This window comes from Uranotaenia lowii, chromosome 1 (assembly GCF_029784155.1).
Source record: "Uranotaenia lowii strain MFRU-FL chromosome 1, ASM2978415v1, whole genome shotgun sequence".
NCBI lineage: Eukaryota > Metazoa > Arthropoda > Insecta > Diptera > Culicidae > Uranotaenia > Uranotaenia lowii.
The window spans coordinates 202,602,582-202,629,006 of NC_073691.1; the positions used below are offsets into that span (position 1 = coordinate 202,602,582).

Genomic DNA, 26,425 nt, shown 5'->3' on the forward strand with positions numbered 1-26,425 from the left:
TGCATTCGCAAAATCCCAACTGGATCGGAATAAGGCTCGTCAAGAAACCCTTCGGAAGTTAGAAGAAATGTACCTGGAGAAAAAGCATAAAATTTTAAGTGCGCAAATCGACGAAGCAGGCAGCCGAAGAAGCGGTATAAGCAGTTTTCCACCCACACGAACCAAAGAATGGGTAGAAAGTCTGCCATCCATTAGCGGTGACGAAAACCAAGAACCGGTGCTCAAAAAAAATCCACCGATGAACTCAACGAGCCTTAACAAACCACCTGGAAGAAAACCAGAGTTCGACATTTCGGAACTTCATCCGGTTAGTAGTGGCCAAGAGGTTGCTACTCCGATGCCTCATCAGCAAGATCGAGAAGACCAAACTCCGCCAAGGAGACGAACACATACTGAAGCCCAGCTCGTGGCTCGTCAATACCTACCGAAGGACTTACCTCCCTTCACGGGTAGCCCAGAAGAATGGCCCGTGTTTTATAGTAGCTACGAGATCGGAAATAAGGAATGTGGATTTTCCAATGTGGAAAATCTCCTTCGGTTACAACGCAGCTTAAGTGGTGATGCTTTAGAAGCAGTACGAAGCAGTCTTCTAGTACCGGACATGGTTCCACATTTGATGGAAACTCTGCGCATGCTTTACGGCAGACCGGAAACGCTGATCAGCTCTCTTCTGGTCAAAATACGGAACACTCCAGCCCCAAGGGAGGGTAAGTTGGAAACGGTAATTTCCTACGGGTTGGCGATTCAAAATTATTGCAGTCACCTAGTGGCAGCAGGACTTGAAGCACATCTGTCGAATCAAACATTGCTTCAAGAGTTTGTCGAGAAGCTTCCATCAGACATCAAGTATAAGTGGGCAGAATATATTGAAGCAGCTCCGGTAGTCGACCTGGGGTTGTTTGGAAAGTTCATTTCCGGAGTAATTCGCAAAGCAAGTGCAGTCACCGTCTACACAGCACCAGGAACTAACTATAAGTCTTCGAAAGCAGAAGAAAATAGGTCGCGAGGAGCTGGAGCAAAACCAAAGAATTGTGCTCATCATAGCGACTACCGGTCAGGAGAAGGACCAAGTGAAGTTACAATGACACAGCGCAGCGGAAGGGTTTGCTCGGTCTGCAATGAAGGAAATCACTGGGCAGATAAGTGCGATAAGTTTAACAATATTTCGGTTGACGAACGCTTGAAGATGGTTCGCATCTATGGCTTGTGTAGAAGCTGTTTAAAGGCTCATTCTCCGTGGCCATGCCGCCGTCCAAAGGAATGCACATACGAAGGATGCCGCATACGTCATCACCCTTTACTCCACTTTCCCTCGCCTCAAAGTCCACAAAGTCAACCATCTCTCCCGCCTCCAAGTCCACAAAACCACCACAGGGTTAACTGTTCTGTTATCTATCGCATTCTTCCAGTTACCATATACAATCAATCTAAATCAGTTGATACCTTTGCTCTGTTCGACGAAGCTTCGGAAGTGACGATGATAGAGACAAGTCTGGCGCAGAAACTGGAGTTGAAAGGCTTTCCAGACCCTTTACATCTGAAGTGGACTGGAAATGTAACCCGTGTTGAAGACAATTCCCAGACAGTTCAAGTGGGAATATCGGAGAAGGGGAAAGGCATGAAGTACGTCCTGAAGAATGCACGAACCGTCGATGCCTTGGAGCTTCCCGTCCAATCGATTGATACAAAAAAACTGGTCGCAAACTACCAACATCTAAAGGGGTTGCCTATTCAAGATTATAGCTTTGCCCGACCACAGATCTTGATTGGGCTCGAAAATGTTCATTTAGCAACTCCACTCAAGGTGCGTGAAGGGTTTCAGGGCCACCCCATCGCAACGAAAACACGGCTAGGGTGGTGCTTATACGGAGGTGTTGTTGATTCTATCGAAAAGAGATCCCATCATGTACTACATAGTTGTTCTATCAAAGAAGACCGTTTTCTTCATGATTTGGTGAAAGATTACATCATGGTAGATAACTTGGGGGTAGTAGGAAATATACCAACACTAGAGTCCCGAGAGGATAAACAAGCCCGTGAAATTTTAGAATCTACAAGTCGACGTATCCCCGGAGGATTCGAAACCGGGTTGTTGTGGAAGAACGCGAATGCTGCCTTCCCTGATGGTTTTCCAATGGCGGTCAAGCGTCTTCAATGTTTTGAGAAAAGGATCTATAAAAATCCTGAACTTGTACGCAAAGTGAAGGCACAAATCGAAGATTACTTGGTGAAAGGCTACGCCCACAAAACAACGGCTTCAGAAATCGAGTCGGCAAACCCCAACAAAACTTGGTACTTGCCCCTAGGGTGTGTTTCAAATCCCAAAAAACCTGAAAAGCTAAGATTAATTTGGGATGCATCAGCCCAAGTAAAAGACGTCTCATTCAACTCGATGATACTTAAGGGACCGGACCTCCTAACACCACTACCGTCCGTTCTTTACAGGTTTCGAGCCAGAAGAATCGCTATATGTGGCGACGTGAAAGAGATGTTTCACCAAATCAAAATACGAAAAGAAGATAGATCAGCACAACGTTTCCTCTGGAGAGACAACCCCTCAGATCCACCTTGCATCTACACAATGGACGTGGCAACGTTTGGGTCAGCCTGCTCGCCATGCTCGGCTCAGTTTATTAAAAACCTCAACGCCGAAGAATTTAAACACCTGTTCCCAATGGCTACTGAAGCTATTATTCATGGAACCTACGTGGACGACTTCCTAGATAGCAGAAATACTGAAGAAGAAATCATCCGGCTGGTTGAAGAGGTTAAATATGTACATTCTCAAGGAGGGTTCGAGATACGAAACTTCGTGTCAAACTCTACGATCGTTCTAAATGAAATCGGCGAAGTTAATGCTCCTCTTTCGAAGGATTTCGGTCTGCTGACGTCAGAAAAGGCTCTGTCGGTGTTGGGTATTCGGTGGTTACCTAAACTTGACATTTTTACTTTTACGTTAAATCTCCCGCAACTGGACACTAGACTACTAAATGGTATGCTTCGCCCAACAAAACGCCAAGTGCTTAGTACAGTGATGAGTCTGTATGACCCACTCGGAATGCTCGCCGCCTTTGTGGTTCATGGGAAAATTATTATACAGACCCTATGGAAGACCGGGTGCAAGTGGGATGAACCAATCGATGATAGCACGTTTGCTAATTGGAAGCGCTGGACCAACTTATTTTCTCGTCTTGGTGAAGTTCGAATCTCTCGACCCTATTTCGGACAAGGTTCACCTGAAACTTGTCAGCCAATACAAATGCACACCTTCGTTGATGCCAGCGAAGAAGCGTATGCTTGTGTTATCTATTTTCGCTATTTCGATCGCGGTTTTCCGCGCTGTACTTTGGTAGGCGCTAAATCAAAGGTAGCTCCAGTAAAACCACTCTCGATTCCACGCCTCGAACTACTAGCTGCTGTTCTAGGAACACGAATGGCAAACTACATTCAAGAAAACCACCAAATATCGATCTCCCAGAGATTTTACTGGACCGATTCCTCAACTGTGCTTCACTGGATACATGCTGATGCTCGAAAATATCATTCCTACATCGCTTGTAGAATCGGAGAGATTCTCACATCCACGAACTTGAACGAATGGCGATGGGTCTCATCTCGTGATAACGTTGCGGATGAAGCCACAAAATGGGGGCATGGCCCCTGTTTCGAAGAAAGTAGTAGATGGTTCCACGCTCCTGAGTTTTTGTGGGAGCTCGAATCAACTTGGCCAAATCAGAAATGGCAAGCCGTAAATGTGCAAGAAGAACTACGATCTAGCTGCTTTCATCATCAGACGAGTAAGGAAATGTTAGTGGATTATACACGGTTCAGCAAATGGGAACGCATACATCGTACGATAGCCTATGTCTTCAGAATTTGTACGCGGAAAGAAGACGACCAAGTCAGCCCTCTTGAATATTTGAAACAAGAGCATCTTAAGAAAGCAGAGCTGGAGTTAATCCGAATCATTCAGCGGGAAACCTTCCAAGATGAGATAACTGTGTTGCAGAAGTGCCGAAATGGCAAGCGTGCGGGGGCGGTGCCGATCGCTAGTCCGCTGTATAAATTGTCGGCGTATATCGACGAAGAAGAAATTGTTAGAATGGACAGTCGTATCGGCGCTGCCCCCAACCTGCCGATCGAAGCTAAGTGTCCGATTATTCTAGCAAAAAACCATCGTCTAACTTTTCTTCTTGTAGATTTCTACCACCGTCGGTATCTGCACCGTAACCACGAGACCGTTTTCAACGAACTACGACAGCAGTTCTACGTGCCTGGATTGCGAAAACTGATTCGCACCGTTACAGCTCGATGCCAGTGGTGCAAGGTGTACCACAAAAATCCAACTCAACCGAAGATGGGACCTCTTCCAAGAGCGCGTCTCGTCGCGTTCCAGCGACCGTTTACTTTCGTGGGTCTAGATTACTTCGGCCCGCTCTTCGTTAAAGTAAAACGCTCCCATGCGAAACGATGGATCGCACTTTTTACGTGTCTTACCACCCGAGCTGTGCACATGGAGGTCGCTCATAGTTTATCAACAACATCCTGTAAAATGTGCATTCGAAGATTTATCGCGCGACGAGGGGCCCCTGCTGAGATATACTCGGATAATGGTACAAATTTTCGAGGAGCAGCGAATGAACTTCGAGAGCAATTGCAGAACATCAATCAACGATGTGCCGAATCTTTTACGAACACGAATACTAAATGGGTTTTCAACCCTCCAGCGGCTCCGCATACTGGCGGAGTCTGGGAACGTCTTGTGCGCTCGGTAAAGACGGCTCTAGAATGCTTTCATGATGCGCCTAAGGTCCCCGACGACGAAACTCTCGAAACTATCATACTAGAGGCCGAAAATATTGTCAACAGTCGACCTCTAACGTATATACCTCTCGATTCGACTAATCAAGAGGCTCTCACTCCGAACCACTTCCTGTTGGGCTCATCAACGGGTGCCAAGATGCCCTCACAAGAACCAGTCAGTCCACTTGAAGGTCTACGCAATAGCTGGAACCTCGCCAGAACCATTTCTGACAGCTTCTGGAAGCGGTGGTTGAAAGAGTACCTTCCGACGATTGCCAGACGAACCAAGTGGTTTGAAAAAACCAAACCCCTCGAGCCAGGTGACTTAGTGTTCGTGGCCGACGAGAAAAGGCGCAATAGCTGGATTCGGGGCCAAATTGAAGAGGTTTACCCCGGAAAAGATGGGGAGGTTAGACAGGCAATGGTGCGCACGAATCACGGCCGTATTCGACGAGCTGCAGGGAATCTAGCAGTAATCGACGTCGTTGATGATGGTAAGACCGAACTAGAAGCTGTGACCTCGTCTTACGCTGGGGGGAATGTTACGGCCACGATTCCCTCTGGCTGCCCTAATAATTGAAACCTAAACAAATCATGGCACTGGAAGCCCGGCGAAGAAGGAGGAAAACGTCAACACCTATAAAAACAATATGGGATAGAATCTCGGGAAGCATGTGGATGGATTGTTAAACACGTTATATTATATCGGTTGAAGGATTATTTGATTATACTATATTATTGGAAACTAAGGCACTAAATTGTAAGTGAATTGAAAGCCATTGATAAAACCTATCTAAAATTAATAAATTTTCTAGCTTTAAAGCTGTTCATACTGCTACGGGAAAGTGTTTTTTGTCCGACCGAATCACATAACCTTGTCACGACGTCGAGCCGTGACAATACCACAAGTTCCATATTTATGAAAAAATGGGCATCTCCTAGGATTTTAATTTCGAAAGTTATGATTTGCAACTAGTAACTTTTAATGTAAAAAAACTTGAATCGAATAACAACTTTCTTACCTAATAAGATACGAAGTTGCGGTCTTCGACAAAGTTGGTCAGCTTCATACTTGTAAATTGACACAAAAAGAGAGGCTTGGTAGGCTGTGCTCGGAAGTGACGTGTTTTTTTTTCGTGCTGGAAAATTTAATCTCTCCGATATCAAAATTGACCTCAAAAGTTGCTTCAAACCCGGACCCCGAAAATATTATACAGGGATTGACATCGAGAAAAAAAACCCCAATCTACTTCCCGGAGAATCCTGAAAGCAGTTCGGACCGCTGTCCAAGAATTTAAAAGGAGTTTTGCCTTGTTTTTTCAAGATCTGAAGTGGCAATGGTTGTCAGCATCTACTTGGGTTAAAATAAAACATTAATGAGCTGTTTCCATTTTATTTGCTTATTTGTGAACATTATATTTCTATATTCATCAATCCTATCTGCCAAATAGGATTTCCCATCAAAACGAATAACCCTTCCCTTTCCTGTCTGAAACGGCATCTTTATATGTAGGGTCGTGTGAGTTCTCTGCACCTGAAAAGTTCAAGAACAACACTTGAAATGAGTATTGAATCCAGATTGAGTTTTTCAAGCGATGTTTTCAAACTAAATTTGTTCAAAATTTAATTCGCAAATAAAAAAACCACAATAGAGAGCCTTATAGCTCGTCTCACATTTCAACCTAGCAGCAGCATCCTTCAAATCCGGTTAGTTAGGGATGGGTTTTTCACCCCTAATCTAATTGTGCTCTAATGTCGGTTGGCAAACGGAGGCGAGTCCGTCACAAGAAAACTAACATAAAGCATAAGTTAACTGTTGAGAACCGGGATTAATATAGCGACTGGGCGTTGAAGTGAACAAACAGCTCGGATTTCTCCCCCTGCTCGCAATTTTTGTTTTCGAATATCGTTCGCTCTTCCTTCCTAAACAAGGACAAGAAGCAGGATCAAGTTGTACACGTGTTCTCGGCCTAGCTAGACAATGGGAAATTTTGGGCCAGCAAATTCCCGTTTGGCAATTCACAATTCTTTGCCAAGATTAGAGCAAGTTGACTTCGGTGTCGGATTTTTATTGAGTTCAATTGTTGCCGCGGGTGGGAATTTTTGAACTTCCGCTTTTCCGGCTGGAAGGGTGTCGCTTTTTTATTGCCAAATCCGATTAGCCGGGATGAAAGAATCCTCGTGGGAGCGACTTTCGCGGTCATCAATCAAACTATTAAGATGCGGAGTAGTTGTCGGTTGGTATTCAGATGAGGATTTGATGCAAGTCATTTAGCGAACAAAGAGTTGCTGAAACTATCAGCAAGGTTGCTGGTTATCAGCAAAATCATATCCAAAGTTCAGAGAGTAATTCAGATAAAAAAAAGACTGTTCAATATCATCCAACCCAATTAATCTGAAGACTTTGGACAGATGCAGAGATTTATGGACATTTTTTTCCAAAAAAGAAGAAAAAAAACATTCAAATCGATTCATCTAAACCAATCAAACTGAAAAGACGAGGATCTCGAATCAAGTCTGGTCGAAACAGAAAATAAACGGAAGGCTCCGATTGGAAGTGATTGATAAATCGAAATTATGAATGAATTGTCGTCTCTGGGTGTTCCACCATGATCGATGTCCGTAGTGCCCCCTCAAGTTCAAGAGAAGCAGCAAAAAAAAAAAAAAAACGAACGGATTCCTCAACCTACTGAATTCCTGTTTAAACAAATTCAACAACGAGCAGAGGTTTTTTTTTCTGCTGTCCTACTCCCTCTTCTAGCAGTTGCTGGACAAATTTCTGGAGGAATGTCGCTACACGAGCTTCTTGAAGTCTTGAATCGAGAACTTCGAGCAGGATTTTAATGGATTGAAATGTACGACACGAATGGCTTTGGACGTGATATTTCCCGGAATACCCAACCCAAACCCGAACGTTCCTTCCTCAACCGATCCGGGGACATTTTATCTTGATTCCGTTGCTCTTCCTTCGCCATCCGGACGGACGGAAGGCCACACGTTCTTCGGAACCATCTAACATCTTGTCCGGTAAGTATTAGATATTGGTTTCTTGATCAGTCAGACCAAAAATGAACTTGGAAAAATTCGGACCCGCGGATGATTAATTAGGTGGTGTGTTTTTTCGGGCGAAACGGATTTTTTTTCCCCGGTAGACACCAGAAGAAGTATCATGAGGGGGTCGAAGATAGCTTGCCGTGGCCTGTGCCCAGCTGCCCTATGTTTCTGTGTACTCGCCAAACTGAAATACCTGCTCGATTAAGGTACGACTGTGGATTCATTAATAACGAAATAGGATCCGTTTTGAATGGGCCTCAATTTTCAGTCATCAAAAAAAAGTATTACACGGATTAAACGGTTGCACGTTCTCGAAAGTGGAGGTGTTGTTGGTTCATTTTTCTTGTTGATTGTTGTTGTTGATAGTTGATCTTTGTTTCATTCTTTCGTTGATGATCAGTACAACCTGTTCGAGAGATTGCGATGTTACGACTGGATTAAACATGAAACACTTTTCTGATGTGATTTTGAAAAATTGCGCGCCACGAGGTGAAAAGCCAAAAAAAAAATTAAAAATTGACAAAAATGACAAAAATGACAAAAATGACAAAAATGACAAAAATGACAAAAATGACAAAAATGACAAAAATGACAAAAATGACAAAAATGACAAAAATGACAAAAATGACAAAAATGACAAAAATGACAAAAATGACAAAAATGACAAAAATGACAAAAATGGCAAAAATGACAAAAATGACAAAAATGACAAAAATGACAAAAATGACAAAAATGACAAAAATGACAAAAATTCAGAAATGACAACAATGACAAAAATCACAAAAATTATAAAAATGACAAAAATGACAAAAAATTATAAAAAATCATAAAAAATTATAAAAAAGATAAAAACGACAAAAATGACAAAAATGACAAAAAAGACAAAAATGATAAAAATGACAAAAATGACAAAAATGACAAAAATGACAAAAATGACAAAAATGACAAAAATGACAAAAATGACAAAAATGACAAAAATGACAAAAATGACAAAAATGACAAAAATGACAAAAATGACAAAAACGACAAAAATAACAAAAATGACAAAAATGACAAAAATGACAAAAATGACAAAAATGACAAAAATGACAAAAATGACAAAAATGACAAAAATGACAAAAATGACCAAAATGACAAAAATGACAAATATGACAAATATGACAAAAATGACAAAAATGACAAAAATGACATAAATGTTATAAAATGACAAAAATGATAAAAATGACAAAAATGACAAAATTGACAAAAATGACAAAAATGACAAAAATGACAAAAATGACAAAAATGACAAAAATGACAAAAATGACAAAAATGACAAAAATGACAAAAATGACAAAAATGACAAAAATGACAAAAATGACAAAAATGACAAAAATGACAAAAATGACAAAAATGACAAAAATGACAAAAATGACAAAAATGACAAAAATGACAAAAATGACAAAAATGACAAAAATGACAAAAATGACAAAAATGACAAAAATGACAAAAATGACAAAAATGACAAAAATGACAAAAATGACAAAAATGACAAAAATGACAAAAATGACAAAAATGACAAAAATGACAAAAATGACAAAAATGACAAAAATGACAAAAATGACAAAAATGACAAAAATGACAAAAATGACAAAAATGACAAAAATGACAAAAATGACAAAAATGACAAAAATGACAAAAATGACAAAAATGACAAAAATGACAAAAATGACAAAAATGACAAAAATGACAAAAATGACAAAAATGACAAAAATGACAAAAATGACAAAAATGACAAAAATGACAAAAATGACAAAAATGACAAAAATGACGAAAATGACAAAAATGACAAAAATGACAAAAATGACAAAAATGACAAAAATGACAAAAATGACAAAAATGACAAAAATGACATAAATGACATAAATGACAAAAATGACAAAAATGACAAAAATGACAAAAATGACAAAAATGACAAAAATGACAAAAATGACAAAAATGACAAAAATGACAAAAATGACAAAAATGACAAAAATGACAAAAATGACAAAAATGACAAAAATGACAAAAATGACAAAAATGACAAAAATGACAAAAATGACAAAAATGACAAAAATGACAAAAATGACAAAAATGACAAAAATGACAAAAATGACAAAAATGACAAAAATGACAAAAATGACAAAAATGACAAAAATGACAAAAATGACAAAAATGACAAAAATGACAAAAATGACAAAAATGACAAAAATGACAAAAATGACAAAAATGACAAAAATGACAAGAATGACAAAAATGACAAAAATGACAAAAATGGCAAAAATGACAAAAATGACAAAAATGACAAAAATGACAAAAATGACAAAAATGACAGAAATGACAAAAATGACAAAAATCACAAAAATCATAAAAATGACAAAAATGACAAAAAATTATAAAAAATCATAAAAAATTATAAAAAATATAAAAAAGATAAAAACGACAAAAATGACAAAAATGACAAAAATGACAAAAATGACAAAAATGACAAAAATGACAAAAATGACAAAAATGACAAAAATGACAAAAATGACAAAAATGACAAAAATGACAAAAATGACAAAAATGACAAAATTGACAAAAATGACAAAAATGACAAAAATGACAAAAATGACAAAAATGACAAAAATGACAAAAATGACAAAAATGACAAGAATGACAAAAATGACAAAAATGACAAAAATGACAAAAATGACAAAAATGACAAAAATGACAAAAATGACAAAAAATGACAAAAATGACAAAAATGACAAAAATGACAAAAATGACAAAAATGACAAAAATGACAAAAATGACAAAAATGACAAAAATGACAAAAATTACAAAAAATAACAAAATTGACAAAAATGACAAAAATGACAAAAAATTTTAAAAAATTATAGAAAATTATAAAAAGATAAAAACGACAAAAATGACAAAATTTTCAAAAATGACAAAAATGACAAAAATGACAAAAATGATAAAAATGACAAAATTGACAAAATAGACAAAAAATTATAAAAAATTATAAAAATGGCAAAAATGACAAAAATGACAAAAATGACAAAAATGACAAAAATGACAAAAATGACACAAATGACACAAATGACAAAAATGACAAAAATGACAAAAATGACAAAAATGGCAAAAATGAAAAAAATGACAAAAATGCCATAAATGACATAAATGAAAAAAAAAAAATTACAAAAATGACAAAAATGATAAAAATTGCAAAAATGATTTAAATTACAAAATGACAAAATCACTAAAATGACAAAAATGACAAAAATGACAAAAATGACAAAAATGGCAAAAATGACAAAAACGACAAAAATGACAAAAATTACAAAAATTACATAAATGACAGCAGTGACAAAAGTTTCAATTATGAAAAAATAAAAATGACAATAATGACCAAATAGACATAAGATCTGAAAAGACAAAAATGATAAAAATGGCAAAAATGATCGAAACCACCGAAATGACATAAATCACAAAAAGGACAAAAAAGACTTTAATGAAAAAAATGACAAAAATGGCAAAAATAATAGAAATCACAAAAATGACAAAAAATTCTGAAATGACAAAAAATGACAAAAATGAGAATTATCACAAAAATCACAAAAATGAAATAAAGACTGAAATGACAAAAAAAAAAAAAAAAAAAAAAAAATGGCACAAAGGGAAAAATTATCGAAATCACAAAAATGACAAAAAATGATACAAAAGACAAAATTTACATATTTGACACAAAAGACAATATTTACAAAATTTAAAAAAAAACGATAAAAATTACATAAAATGAAAAAAATGACAAAAATTACCAAAATGACTATAATGACAAAATTGACAAATTTGATGAAAATGACAAACAAGACAAATATGATAAAAATCACTAAAATGACAAAAATAACAAAAAACAAACAAGACAAAAAAAACAAAAATGACAACAGTGACAAAAATTTCAATTATGAAAAAAAAATGACAATTACAAAAATGATAAAAATGCCAAAAATGACAAAAATAATAAAAATGACAGAAATGACAAACATAACAAAAATGACAAAAAATGACAAAAATGACATAAAGACAAAAATGATAAAAATAAAAAAAAAATACAAAAATCGACAAAAATTACAAAAATGTCAAAAAAGATAAAAATAACAAATATTACAAATATAACAAAAATGACAAAAATGACAAAAATGACAAAAATGACTAGACTGAAAAAAATGACAGAAATGTTTAAAAATTCAAAAATGGCAAAAATAACAAAAATTACGAAAATAACATAAAATTATATAAATGACAAAAAATGACAAAATAACAAAAGTGACATAAATGACAAAAATGAAAAAAAAATGATTAGAAAAGAAAAAATGACAAAAATTAAAAAATTATAAAAATGACAACAATGACAAAAATTACATAAATGAAAAACTGTTATAAGATTCTGCCGACAGGGAAGTCAAGATTGGGTAACGAAAGATAAAACATCCAAGTTTCAATTTCATTTGTTGTTTTTGTTTTTATTTGTATGTCTCCTTATCACAATAGATCACAACAATTATTTAAATAAAAAATTTTCTTGTATGGCAGTGGGTTCACATTCCAATTAATTAGAAGAAGTCATATTCCCATAAAATGTGTGTGTGTGTGTGTGTGTGTTTTCTTCTTTCAATGTTTCAATTTTCGAAGTGTTTTTGATGTTGGTTGTTTGTTTCTGCTCACTAGAGGGGATTTAGATTATACAGAATAGGTTGGTTTTTGTTTTGTGTGTTTACGTTCGGTATTTTTGTTTTTAAATCTGTGTGACTTTGAGTGTTTTTTTCACTATCTCTCGTTCTGTTGTTTGACATTTTGAGCTTCACTACCGTTTGACATATTTTTTAATCCTTTGCTTCTATTGTTTATCCTGTGTTTACATACATCGGTTGTTGGTATTTACACGCATTTATAATAGCTATTTGTCCATTCAGTTTTTGATTCCATTTTAAATATACACTGTACAAAATAGATTACTATCAGATAATAATATACATTTACATTTATAAGATACTGTTTTGTTCTGCAAACCTAAAACTACCAACTTGGTTTTGTTTGTTCTGTTCTGTTTCTCTGGATTTAGAGTGTTTATTTACATTTTATGTTTGTGTTAGCAACAGTCTCTTACATTTCTGTTCGTTCAAAACCTTTCCTTCATTTGTGCTAACTAACTTATACGATCCCGATAAGATTTTTTCTGCTTGTTTTTTTTTGTTTATTTTTGAGCTACATAACAACAAATAATTTTATTACAAATATATAGAATTAATATAACTTTACATTTTCTCGGTTTGTTTGTTTTTTAAACTAGGAAAAAAATAAACTCTCCCTCAGTGTGTTTAAATTAGAAAAAAACAAAAGAAAATCTGTTCTTTCTATTTACAAATACGTTTATAGCTTATATATTGTGTGTACGATTAAACTACCTAAATCTTTGCACTTTTCGACAGCGACAGATCGACAGCGTGGAACCGTGCTGCCGTGGAAACCAGAAACTAATAATGATCCCAGCACGGTCCTTCCGCACGCGTGTACGACTTTGCGCTGGTGGGTAATGTTTTGTTTTTTTTGTGTATAGTTTTTTTAAATTTTTTTTTTAGATTTTTCTCACTCCTACAGTTAGAAATTGGTTGGTTTTTGACTTTTTCGAAACCAAATTTTCTCTCTCGTGACGAAATGTCCGAATGAATGTTGACAAATTTTTAAAAATATTTAGAATTGGAAAATGTTTTCGATACTCAAATGGACCAAGTTTGAGACAAATCAAACTACTCGAAAAAAAAGCTGGTTAAACAATTTTCTGACTGGGATGTACTCCTAAAAGTTATCGAATGTTAAAAATGCAGTTTCTTAATAGAGGATTTTTTTTTGGAAAACTACTTCTCCGTATCGTCAAGATCGGGATCATTAGTAAACAAACCTTATAGAGACCAACTAGGTTGGCGTTTTTTTCCACATGAGCTACTTCGATTTTCAAAATTATGCTGTCAGTTTCGTATTGGTGAGTGTCCCAGTTAGAAAAGTTGATATCGAAAAAGTCAGAATCTACACGATTTAACAACACTAGTTCGGTTAGTTTGTGTGTGGTGCACGCGGCTTTCATAGTTGGGGAAAACAAGGTAAAACTAATAACGCATTTCCAGGGTGGGAAAACGTGGAGCGAACTGGGCTAGAGAGAAGAGCAAGTAGAGGTATCTCCCCTTGCAAAATGATGATGAACAGGAGCCATAACTCTTGGCAAAACGGAACAGCAGCAAAGCGTGATATTGGTTGATACTCGGAGTACACCTGTGTGTTGTTTATGTCAAAGCAGAAGCCAGCTTTTAAAAGGGGGATAAAGGGGGGCACCGATTTGATAAGGCTAACATTATTTCCGGAACAAGATTTTTTGACGGATTCGGTGCGGATTTTGCGCTAACGAACAGATAAACTAGTGTCTATCGTTGGTCGTCTGTTTTTTTTTTCGCGTTGCTTACCCCAAAATCCGATTGGAAAATATTTCACGGATCTTTTGCGCGTTCGCGCGCTTGCTTCCGGATGATATTTTCTCCACCGGCCCGGGTCTACTGCAATGCGTGATGTTCGGGGTGGCCATATCTTTTCTTGGAGCGTCTCTACCGGGTGATTGTTTTGGCAGGTTGAATTTTGCTAAGTGGGTATAAAATTTTTATCCAAAAAAAAAGAAAGAGAAAAAAACCCGTGCGATGCTTTGAAATGTGATCGTTAGTGTCAAAATTCAATTACCGTGAAATGTGGCTTTGAGTTTGTTTTTGTTGCTTGGACTTGGAAGGCTGTGGCGATTGCGACGAGAAGGTACATACGTACGTCGAGTAATCTAATGTGAGCCGAAAACAGCAATGAAATAGACGAAAAAAAACGCGGATCGTAATGGTTTATTGATGATTTATGACAGATTGTCTATAAATTATTGCCGGGCTACAAGCTGTCACTTTTCGAAAAATTTACACTCACTGTCCGATGGTGATTCGGTTTTCGGACAGGTGCATTGAACTCTGGAGAAGGAAGGCAACGGAAAATTAACCGTTCAATTAAGGGTGCCGTTGATGGAATTATGCAAAATTTGGCAACACAGTTTAGACTGGTTCAATCAGAGCGAGTCTCGCTAACGACCCGATTATTGTCAATACAAAGCTTGTCAGTTAAAAACGTCCGATTTTCTGGACCATTTCCCTACTTCTGAAAGCAGCGTCGAAAACTAGACCTGACAGTTCAAATCGGTTCAGATTTGGTTTGTATTCGGTCAGTTTTTCTTGGCCGGGATGAAAACAAAAAAAATGTCGCGACGCGTCGTCTAATTTCGAAACCTTTCACCGCGGTTTCAATCACAGCAACCGTATAGTTTTTTTTTTTATATGTCATATTTTTTTTTACACTTGGTCCCGAAACCGTCTAGAAACGGACTGAGATCTGACCAATTTTAGTCTGGAATCGGACCAAATTTGGTCTGGAAATCCGGACCAAATTTGGTCTGGAAAGTTTTGAAAGTTTGTTTTGGTCATCGCGTCGTCAGGAAACTTGTGTCACCTGGGAAATGAATTGGTCCGAATTTGGTTGGTTTTCTTAACTTTTTTCGGACCGATTCACGGGTTGAAGGAACCAAAACCGGACCAATTTTTGTCCGATTTCTGTCCGATTTTCCGATCTGGGTAAAACAGTGTCGAATTGACAGAAATAAATATCGTCGTCTGGTTTCACTGGCTGAACGAGACCAAATTCAGACCGATTTCTGGCAGACTTTTCAATCTGGATCAATCAAAGTAATATTAACGCACCTAAACTTTACTTCGGAAGTCCGGACTTCCGACGATTTGTAAGACGATAAGAGACACTCCGGATTGGGTTCCGGATTTTGAATAGTGATCGAATAGTGTAGACAATTTTTTTGGTTAAAAAATTATAAAGAAATAAAAAATTTAAGACCAAACATTTTAATTTAAATTCTTTTTGAAATCCCCGTGGCGATCGGCCTAAAATTGACCGGGAAAAATAGACCAAATTTGGTCTGAAAACTGTCCGATTTCGGTTGGAAAACTGTCCGATTTCGGTAGGAAAACTTTCCGATTTTGAGTTGGAAACGACCCAGTTGTTTTGACAGCTCACTCGGAAAAACTTATCGTCGGCAAGAAAGTGTGTCACCAGGGTACTGAACTAGTCCGAATTTGGTGCGTTTTCTGGCCTGTTTTCTAACCGATTCACGGGTTGATCGGACAAAATTCCGACCAGTTTTGGTCCGATTTTACGTTCCGGGGAAGTGTTGATCATTGATTGAGGTTGTCATGGTCCAATCGCTGACTACACTGCAGTACAGTGACATGACTCTTAAAATAAAATTTGTGAATTTTTTTTTTTGAAAAACCCGCCCTGTAGTCCAATTTTAACGATTTTTGTCAAATTTTAGTTGTAATTTTCCAACTGATTTATCGCTCCTCAAACATCGATCGAAGCGCGGTCTGGTATCAGCATTGCGCACCGCTTGGAAGATTAACCAAAAAACGAAATCCAGTGTCCGTCAGTGGATTAGCTTTGCCAGGGTTGCCAATATTTCTGTCGTAACTTTACATATCGATATGCTGTCACTTTAGACAGTTTGCTCCTTTATAGTTTAGTTTAGGTGCTGTGGGTGTCGAGAAAAAAAAATGATTCAAACTTCCAGTGCTCCCAGTTTTCCCATCACAGTAAATCGACAAAAAAAAACTCCATTCAACTCCAAACTAGAACCTGCAACTTACTTGTTCGAAATTGAACCCTTATAAATTGTACTAATTAATATCAACCTAACAGATAAGTATTGCTGTGGGTTGTTTCTCCCAAATAAGTGCTGCCAGTTTTTTTTTCTCCGGTCGTTCATAAAACGTAAGTTCACATCCAGGCTGAAGCCAGCGGCCACTCACTGCCATTGCAGCCGGCACCACCAGTTAGTGTGTTGTTGTTGTTGTGGTGGTGGTGACTGCTGTTACTGCTGCTGTGGGTTGTGTTGTTAATCATGTTTCCACTACTGTAGGTGTTGAAACTCGACGGAACCTATTGGCCCATTAGTCACGTGTACTCGGACCGCCAACTCTGTAAGAAATAGAAGAGAAACACAATCGAAGGAATTAGTGAACTTTCGTAGAAAGTTCATAGAATTCTTCCGAGCTTACCATAGAGTTCAGCCCGAGATGGTAGCTCTGGGGATGCGCCACGGCACCGGTTCCCAGCGGGGCTGTACTGCTGAAGCCGTTCTGCAGGCTGCCGGAGGTGCCGAGCGATCCGAGACCGGTCGTGTACCAGCCGCTGTGCATGTGCGAGTGGGCCGGATGCAGTCCACCGGATAGATGCGCGTGTTGACCTAGAGAAAAGGAAGAAAATAGAGAAAAAAGACGCATTTAGCAACCTTGAAGAAGTTCACAAAAAGGGGTCGAAACGTTGTCACCGACAAAAAAAGGAGAAAAAACTTACCCATCGCCGAAGGGAACGCTCCCGGGAAGGATTTGTTGTGATCGAGCGGGTTCATGAGATCGCCGAAGGAGAAACTATAGCCGGGCGTGGATTTTCGCTTCTTCGACTTGGCCGTCAGCTTACGGTTTCTCGTCTGGATTCCTTCTTTTTTCATCGTCAGTGGTCGGTCCACCTGTTGTTGTTTGTTCAAAGAAAAATAATACAAAAAAACAGCATTGTTAGTGGATGGCACGCGTGATTCATCATCAAACAGCAGCAGCAGAAAAGTGACCGAAAGTTTTCCCGAATTGATCCGCTCGATTTAGGGCAGACATCTCGATAAAGGCTACTAATGACGAAGGAGCAGCACTTATCTGATTAAGGTCTCCCCCGAGGGATTTATTTTCGTTTCCCGGGCCACAGAGTTGCACATCTTAGGCATTTTTCATCTGCGAGCGAGCGCAGCAGTTCATCAGTCGGTAGTTAGATGCGGTTGAAATGTTCTGAAATAAATCTTACGCGGAAATCAGATCGACGAGATCGCGAGCGACTCCTATATGACTTAAAATATTTAATCCTTGCTGCAGCTGAGGAGGGATTGCTTTCTCTCGGCTCGGCTTCTTGATTTGAATACCGACAGCGTTTGGAGGGGGAAAAAGCTGACAGGCTTCTGTCAGTTGTGTTTCGATTTTTTTTCTCTTTTCTCAGTTTTTTTTTTTGAGGATCATTTTGATCGTGATGATGAAATACGACGAAATTAGCGTGTTAATTGGCGTTCCGTACGGTGCATTTAACTTCATTAGCACAAAAATGGGACCACCCGATGAGCAGCGGGCGATAGCAGCCCGCGTTGGGGTTTCGAATTTTTCTGCGTTTTGCGTTTCGAGGCCTACCGGAATACTTCGGCCTTTTTGTTTTGAAACTGTATCGTATATCGACAAATAAAATTTTGGGCACAAAATTTCGACAAAAGAAATCAAATTGCATCGTCTAATTGCCGAATCGGAATTCGGAGTCTGAGCTACAAGCACGAATTTGGTTCGGATTGTCAGATTTTCGAGTCCGAATTTAAAGCCCGAATTTGGAGTTCGAAGTTTGTGTCAAAATTCCGAGTTCCGAATACAGTGATCGAATTTAGAGTCCAATTCTTGAGCTAAACTTTTGGGTTCAAGCTATGTGCCCAATTTGAAATCTCAATTTTGAGTCAGGTTTTTAAATACTAATTTTTTTAAATAATAAATTTCGTTTCGAATTTCCAGTTCAGTTTTTGTTTATCAAGTCTTAATTTATAGTTCCCATTTCTTTAATTCGAATTTCGATTCCAAATTTCGTAAACCCTTGGAGAAACCTGTGAAAAATTTAATATTTCTGTACCTCTAAATACATTTTCTTATCTTTTAATTTTTTTTTTAAAGAATGTATAGGCCGAAACTAAATTTACAAAAATTCGAGGGCGGAAATGGAGTCAAAACTTCTCAACAGAGTTCCGAATCCAAATTTCATGTCCGATGTCCGAATTACGAATTCCAATTTCGAGTCCGAATTAGGAATAGGAATTCCGGTTCTGAAATTCGAGTCCAAATTTTGAACCGGTTGAAATGGAGGATTTAACGCTTAATTTTTATTCTCATTCTTGGTCTACTCCTTAGAATGTTACTTGTATCATTAGCGATAACTTGAATTTCCCTGATCGAAAAAGTACTCATTTCTCAATGAGTTAAAAGATTTTATTTTTTAATAAAATGTTACTTCTACCCAAATTATCTGGCAACACTATTGTTTTACCACGAACATAATATGAGTAGTCTCGCTTTACCGTGTGATGATGTAAACATTTGTACCGTGTTTACCATCACATTCAAAAAAATTCAAAAACAAAATTTGAGTCCGAATGTAGAGTACCAATTTCGAATTTGATTTCAAAATATCATACTGATTCTGAGTTTGGAGTATTAATTCCGGGTCCAAATTTCGATTCTGGATTTAGGTTAAAATTTAGAGTTTGAATTTTGAACCAAATTCTGAATCCGAATTTCGAACTCGAATTTTGAGCCCGGATTTCGAGTCTCAATTTTTGACATAATTTTGAGTCTGAAATTTGAATTTGAGTTCCGAATAATTTGTACGAATTGTGAATCCGCTGTTGAGCTCTAAATAGAAGTTTGCCTTTTGAGTCCGAGTCTTTTTCCCTGAAATTTGGTTTCCAAAATTTAGGCTTTCGAATATCGAATTCTGAGCCCGAAATTGAAGTCCGAATTTCCAACTCGAATTCTGTGCCTGAATTTTGGGTCTAAATTCTTTCCAGGATTCTGAAATTCGATTCTGGATTTGGAAATCTGAGTCGAATTCATAACTCGAATTTGAGTTCTGAATTTCGGGTCTAAATTATGGTCAGAATTCTTTTACTGATATTTGAATCCGAATTTCAATTTCTGAGTCCGATTGGAGCTCGAAATTCAAGTTTGAACTCTGAGTCAGAATGTCGATTCTGCACTTAGGTTTGGTTCAAATTTCGAGTTCGAATTTCTGAATCCGAAATTGGAATCCGAATTTCAAACTCCGGATTTCGAGTTTCAATTCTTGACCTAATTTGGAGTCTGAAATTTGAATTTGAGTTCCGGTTAATTTGGACGAATTCTGAGTCCGCTTTTGAGCTCTAAATTGAAGTATGCATTTCGAGTCCAAGTCTTTTTTTCTTCTGAAATTTTGTATCCAAAATTTAGACTCAAATTCGATTTCGAATATCGAATTCTGAGCCCAAAATTGAAGTCCGAATTTCCAACTCTAATTCTGAGCCTGAATTTTGGGTCTGAATTCTGTTCAGAATTCCAAAATTCGATTCTGGATTTCGAAAACTGAGTCGAATTTAAAAATCTAATTCGAGTTCTGAATTTCGGGTCTAAATTATGGTCAGAATTCTGATACTGATATTTGAATCCGAATTTCAATTTCTGAGTCCGATTTCGAGCTTGAAATTCAAGTTTGAGCTCTGAGTCAGAATGTCGATTCAGGACTTGGGTTTGGTTCAAATTTCGAGTTCGAATTTTCAACCAAATGCTGAATCCGAAATTGGAATCCGAATTTCAAACTCCGGATTTCGAGTCTTAATTCTGGATATAATTTTGAGTCTGAAATTTGAATTTGAGTTCCGGTTAATTTGTACGAATTCTGAGTCCGCTTTTGAGCTCTGAATTGAAGTTTGCATTTTGAGTCCAGGTCTTTTATGCTTCTGAAATTTTGTATCCAAAATTACGGCTCGAATTCGATTTTGAATAACGAATTCTGAGCCCAAAATTTAAGACTGAATTTCCAACTCGAATTCTGAGCCTGAATTTTGGGTCTGAATTCTGTTCAGAATCCCAAAATTCGATTCTGGATTTCGAAATCTGAGTCGAATTCATAACTCGAATTCGAGTTCTGAATTTCGGGTCTAAATTATGGTCAGAATTCTTTTACTGATATTTGAATCCGAATTTCAATTTCTGAGTCCGATTTCGAGCTTGAAATTCCAGTTTGAACTCTGAGTCAGAAGGTCGATTCTGGACTTAGGTTTGGTTTAAATTTCGAGTTCGAATTTTGAACCAAATTCTGAATCCGAATTTCAAACTCCGGATTTAGAGTCTTAATTCTGGATATAATTTTGAGTCTGAAATTTGAATTTGAGTTCCGGTTAATTTGTACGAATTCTGAGTCCGCTTTTGAGCTCTAAATTGAAGTTTGCATTTTGAGTCCAAGTCATTTTTTCTTCTGAAATTTGTATCCAAAATTTAGGCTCGAATTCGATTTCGAATATCGAATTCTGAGCCCAAAATTGAAGTCCGAACTTCCAACTCGAATTCTGAGCCTGAATTTTGGGTCTAAATTCTGTTCAGGGTTCTGAAATTCCAATTCTGAGTCCAATTTGAAACTAGAATAAGAGTTCTGAATGTTGGATCTAAATTCTGGTCGGAATTATGAGGCTGATATTTGAATCCGAATTTTGATTTCTGAGTCCGATTTCGAGCTTAAAATTTATGTTTGAATTCGGAGTCCGAATTTCGGTTCTGGATTGAGGTTCAAATTTCGAGTTCAAATTGGAATCTAAATTTGGAATCCAAATTTGAATTTCGAGTCTCAATTCTAGTCATAAATCTCAGTCTGAAATTTGAATCTGAGTTCCAAATAATTTGTACGAATTCTCTGTCCACTTTTGAGCTCTGAATTGAAGTTTGTATTTTGAGTTCGAGTTCTTTTTTCTGAAATTCGGTACCCAAAATTAAGACTCGAATATAATTTTGAATATCGAATACTGAACCCGAAATTGAACTTCGGGTTTCAAACTCGAGTTCTGATTCTGAATTTTGGGTCTAAATTCTTTCCAGGATTCTGAAATTTGATTCTGGATTTCGAAATCTGAGTCGAATTCATAACTCGAATTCGAGTTCTGAATTTCGGGTCTAAATTATGGTCAGAATTCTGATACTGATATTTGAATCCGAACTTCAATTTCTGAGTCCGATTTCGAGCTTGAAATTCCAGTTTGAACTCTGAGTCAGCATGTCGATTCTGGACTTAGGTTTGGTTCAAATTTCGAGTTCGAATTTCTGAATCCGAAATCGGAATCCGAATTTCAAACTCCGGATTTGGAGTCTCAATTCTTGACATAATTTTGAGTCTGAAATTTGAATTTGAGTTCCGGTTAATTTGTACGAATTCTGAGTCCACTTTTGAGCTCTAAATTGAAGATTGCATTTTGAGTCCAAGTCTTTTTTTCTTCTGAAATTTGTATCCAAAATTTAGGCTCGAATTCGATTTCGAATATCGAATTCTGAGCCCAAAATTGAAGTCCGAACTTCCAACTCGAATTCTGAGCCTGAATTTAGGGTCTAAATTCTGTTCAGGGTTCTGAAATTCCAATTCTGAGTCCAATTTGAAACTCGAATACGAGTTCTGAATTTTGGATCTGAATTGTGGTCGGAATTATGAGGCTGATATTTGAATCCGAATTTCGATTTCTGAGTCCGATTTCGAGCTTGAAATTTATGTTTGAATTCGGAGTCCGAATTTCGATTCTGGATTGAGGTTCAAATTTCGAGTTCAAATTGGAATCCAAATTTCAAACTTGAATTTTGAGTCTCAATTCTAGTCTGAAATTTGAATCTGAGTTCACTGAATTGTACGAATTCTCTGTCCACTTTTGAGCTCTGAATTGAAGTTTGTATTTCAAAATTTATTCTGAATATCGAATGAGCCCAAAATTTATGTCCAAATTTCCAACTCGAATTCTGAGCATGAATTTAGGATCTAAATTCTGTTCAGGATTCCGAAATTCGAATCTGAATTTCGAGTTCTGAGTCTAATTCAAAACTCGAATGCGAGTTCTGAATTTCTAGTCTAAATTCTGAATTTGAGCTCCGATTAATTTGTACGAATTTTGAGTCCGCTTTTGAGCTCTAAATTGAAGCTTGCATTTTGAGTTCGAGTTGAGTTTCTGCAATGTGGTATCCGGAATTAAGGCTCGAATATGATTTGAATATCAAATACTGAACCCGAAATTCAAGTTAAGTTCAAGGTCTAAATTCTGTTCAGGATTCTGAAATTCAACTCTGATTTTCGAATTCCGAGTCCAATTCAAAACTCGAATTCTGAGCCGAATTTAGAACTCAAACTCTGAGTCAGAATTTTGGGTCTAAAATCTGAGTCGTCAATTTGAATCTGAATTTAGAATTCTAAGTCCGATTTCGAGCTGGAAATTTTGAAAAAAAGTTTGAGTTTTGAGCCAGAAGTTTTCTCTGAAATCTTCTGAAACTAACTACACTGACTGGACACTCGATTTTGATTTTTGGCTGCTCGAAAATCAACGAGCAATGTCGATACCAGAGTGCGCATTGATCGATTTTGTAGCCTAATTGGAAAATTACACCAAACGTTTGATAACAAACGGAATTGAACTTCCGACAGGGTATTTTTAGGAAAATTTTTTAGGCTCAAATTGCTGCCGCGCAATGTCGACGGTAGGTGGCTTCTTGCCAAAAATTGAACGGAATTTTGTTCTAAGTGTCGTGTCGGTAGAGTCAGTCTGTGATTTAAGTTCTAAGAGCAAGTTCACTGGTGTTTGGGGAAAGTGGTAGAAATTTCGTCACTTGTAGCAAATTTTGAAAATTTTACCATGAAAAAATGTTTTCAAGATCTTTGGGCGTTGTATTTTTTCACAGCACTGTTTCTAGTCCAGCCGTATATTGCTATTTTAGCATCACAGCATGCGAGAATACAACACGTGTTGTAAAAACTCTTGAAGGTCCCAGATCTTGAAATGTTTTCGCATGGTAAAGTTTTCAAAATGTGCTAAAAGTGTCAAAATTTCTACCACTTCCTCCCAACATCAGTGAACTTGCTCTAATAGTGGTCCTTTAATCTGATTTTGTTTTGATTGAGACGTAGGAGGCCATGATTCGTTGGCAACGCATGCGTTTTATTTTCACTCCTTCGGGGAGAATTTTATTTTTAATATTTTAGAAGTTAAATTGATTAAAAACTCGAAGAAAAATTGTAATCTCGTACTTCCAAATGTGTCAATCACTTAAAGTGATCGTCAGGAAAGTAACAATTTCCCTCGGCGAAGTAAAGACTTTTAGCATCGTTTTCCTTAGGCGCTGTGAAGTGCGGGAATCCGTCAAGAGCTGACTGGAAAGTTGAATTGATCACCGACTATCAGGGCCCAAACATTATTTGGTGAGTTCGTTCTATAATAATTATTATACGTGAGCTTAAAAGAATAAAGGTTTTCTGGAAATTTCTCATGGAAATCTCCAAATTTTCAATACATTTGAGTATCTCGGATTTTCAAGAATAGTTAGGTGAAAAAAGTTTGTACGTTCTAGCATTATCTGGCTCAGCATTTTTTTTCATCTGAAACTTAGTTCCTTCAATCAATTGATTTTTAATGGTTTTCAATTTTTTGATGTTTTTAAAGTCGATTTTCTATTTCTGGTGACTTTTTGTTTATATTATGTTAATCACTTCTTTGTGATGCACGTGCGCGTTATGTGAAAACTTTTCGGAGTGCTGCGATTGAAAAAAAGATCTGCGATAGTAGGGCAAACGCACTCAATGCATTCATTAGTAAGGTTGAAGCAGGGAAATGAGCTTTCAAAGAAATTTTTCGTTCCGTTATTCGTAAGTACAAAAGTTTGCTCAATATTTTTTTTTATATCTACCATGAAATCTTTGGAAAGGGTATGTTGTTGCATGGATGTTACAATAACGTTCTTACTTTTCAATTTTTCTTAACAAGAGCAAGTAATAGCGCTATATCTATGGTCGACGACCAGGAATGGGAAGCGAAAAATTCAAAATTAATATGTTCTCAAACTTGGATTTTTTTTTGTAAAATAACCCCGTTCCCACCCACATAAGAAATATTTATCGGTGATCATGGTCACCGGGATGCTGACAAGATCTGGCTGTGTATGTATCATAAGCATAAGCAGATCTTTGAATCTGATTTTGTTTAGAATTGGCAGTGAAATTATGAACATTAAATTTCACATTTGTTAGATGATTGAAACATTCTGATTGGCTCGGATGGTTGCCAAATTTTCACCAAACCCTTAACGAACAAGAGAAATTTCAATTAAAATGGTTTTTAGGTTTTATGGTGCGCAAGTTTATAGCCTTAGAAAGCTCACGCTTTACCCTCCTGTCCACAAAAAGCGCATTAATGATTTCCAGGGAAAAACCTAGTCGCACGTGTCTCCCCTCTGTGTCGTGAGGGGTTCGAAAAGTAGTGAGTGAATGTGGTAAACGTGATTTTTACGGCCACGTTTTCCCAGAAAAAAAAGAGGAGAGGAACGAAAACCGCAACCCCAAAAAATAAGGCGATGGTATGCAAATGATTGAAACGCTACCCTGGTCGTCTAACGAATGAAAAAAAGCCTAAAACATTGACACGTATTTATATTTGGCCGTGGAAAAACTGCAATTTTCCCTCCACACTTTTTTCGGCGGTGTGGAGGCATCCTAACTGACCGACCAACTGTGTGAATTCGGAGTAACGAAAGAAAAAAAAAACCGGCAGCTAATTCCGTCATCATCATCATACCCGTCATAATCATCATCTGCACCCGCAAAACTATAAACCCAATTTTACGATGTCCACCCACCTTCCACCGTGCCACCACAATTTAGTTGGTGTAACAACGGAAAATTTCTGTGTTTTGTCCAGTGCCTCTATTGCCGCGTATGGCACAAAAAAAAAAAAATGGAAAAGCTTGAGCTAAGCAAAAATTTAATTGCTACCCCTCTTTACCCCGAATACAAGATGACAAGAACGCGGAGGGGCGATCCGATGGAAGGTAGCGCACCGCTCCCCTACCCAGTCCTAGGAACGAAAAATTAGAGAAATGTTCCGAAACCGAAAAAAAAAAAATTGGCGGGAAAATGTCAGTTTCAGAGCCAAAGGAAAACAGAAATGAAAGATAGCTCCAAAGCGAGTACAGAAAAATGATAACAATAACAATAACCGAAGAGGAGTTGGCTCGCGGGACACAGTTTACTCGGGTGAGACCCCCCGTTTTGGTGGGACCGAGCGAGACGAGGGGTGTACAAATCCGAAACATTGGACCGAATAAAAAAAACTTCGGTGGGGAACCAGGGGACTGGTGCGGGGATAAAGTGGTTAGAGTTTTCCATTCATTAAGCACATCTCTAATGGAAAAAATATTATTCAAATTTATGCAAAACTGCTATTTGCTTGGTGAATATCCCCGGCAATAATGGTGCACATCCGAGAGAGTTTCGGGAAATGGTTTAGTTCGGTTTGGTCGTCGTAGCTATTGTCCATGCGCTACGGTTCTTTCACTGGTAGTCTCTCTCTCTCTGCCTCTGTCCCTCCGATGTTGTTTTGTGTTCCTTTTTTTGTGTGTCAGTGTGGAAAAAGGCATTAAAAAAATTAAAACTTCATCAAAATCGAATCAGCCCGCTCTCTCGGACCGATGTGATATAGTTTCCAAACCAAGGAGAGAGAGAAGGGAAGAGAAAAAAAGCGGGGGCTACACAAAGCGGAACTACTACTGTTTTTCGTATACATAGGTACACTTTTCATCGGGGG

The 26,425-nt window shown here is 37.4% G+C and overlaps 2 protein-coding genes across 3 annotated transcripts in view; both read right to left on the reverse strand.

The window, feature by feature from the left end:
- The window catches only part of LOC129738301 (GATA-binding factor C-like), a 578,622-nt gene that overhangs the window by 380,657 nt on the left and 171,540 nt on the right, over window positions 1-26,425 (reverse strand). The window lies entirely within an intron of this gene.
- The window catches only part of LOC129744247 (GATA-binding factor C), a 50,591-nt gene continuing 36,522 nt past the window's right edge, over window positions 12,357-26,425 (reverse strand). For both annotated transcript variants that reach the window (XM_055736685.1, XM_055736676.1), the window contains exons 5-7: window positions 17,359-17,530; window positions 17,061-17,248; window positions 12,357-16,980 (exon numbers count right to left, since the gene is read on the reverse strand). In XM_055736685.1, the coding sequence (XP_055592660.1) occupies window positions 16,957-16,980; window positions 17,061-17,248; window positions 17,359-17,530 (384 nt within the window). In that variant the 3' untranslated portion in view covers window positions 12,357-16,956. The remainder of the gene's footprint in view (window positions 16,981-17,060; window positions 17,249-17,358; window positions 17,531-26,425) is intronic.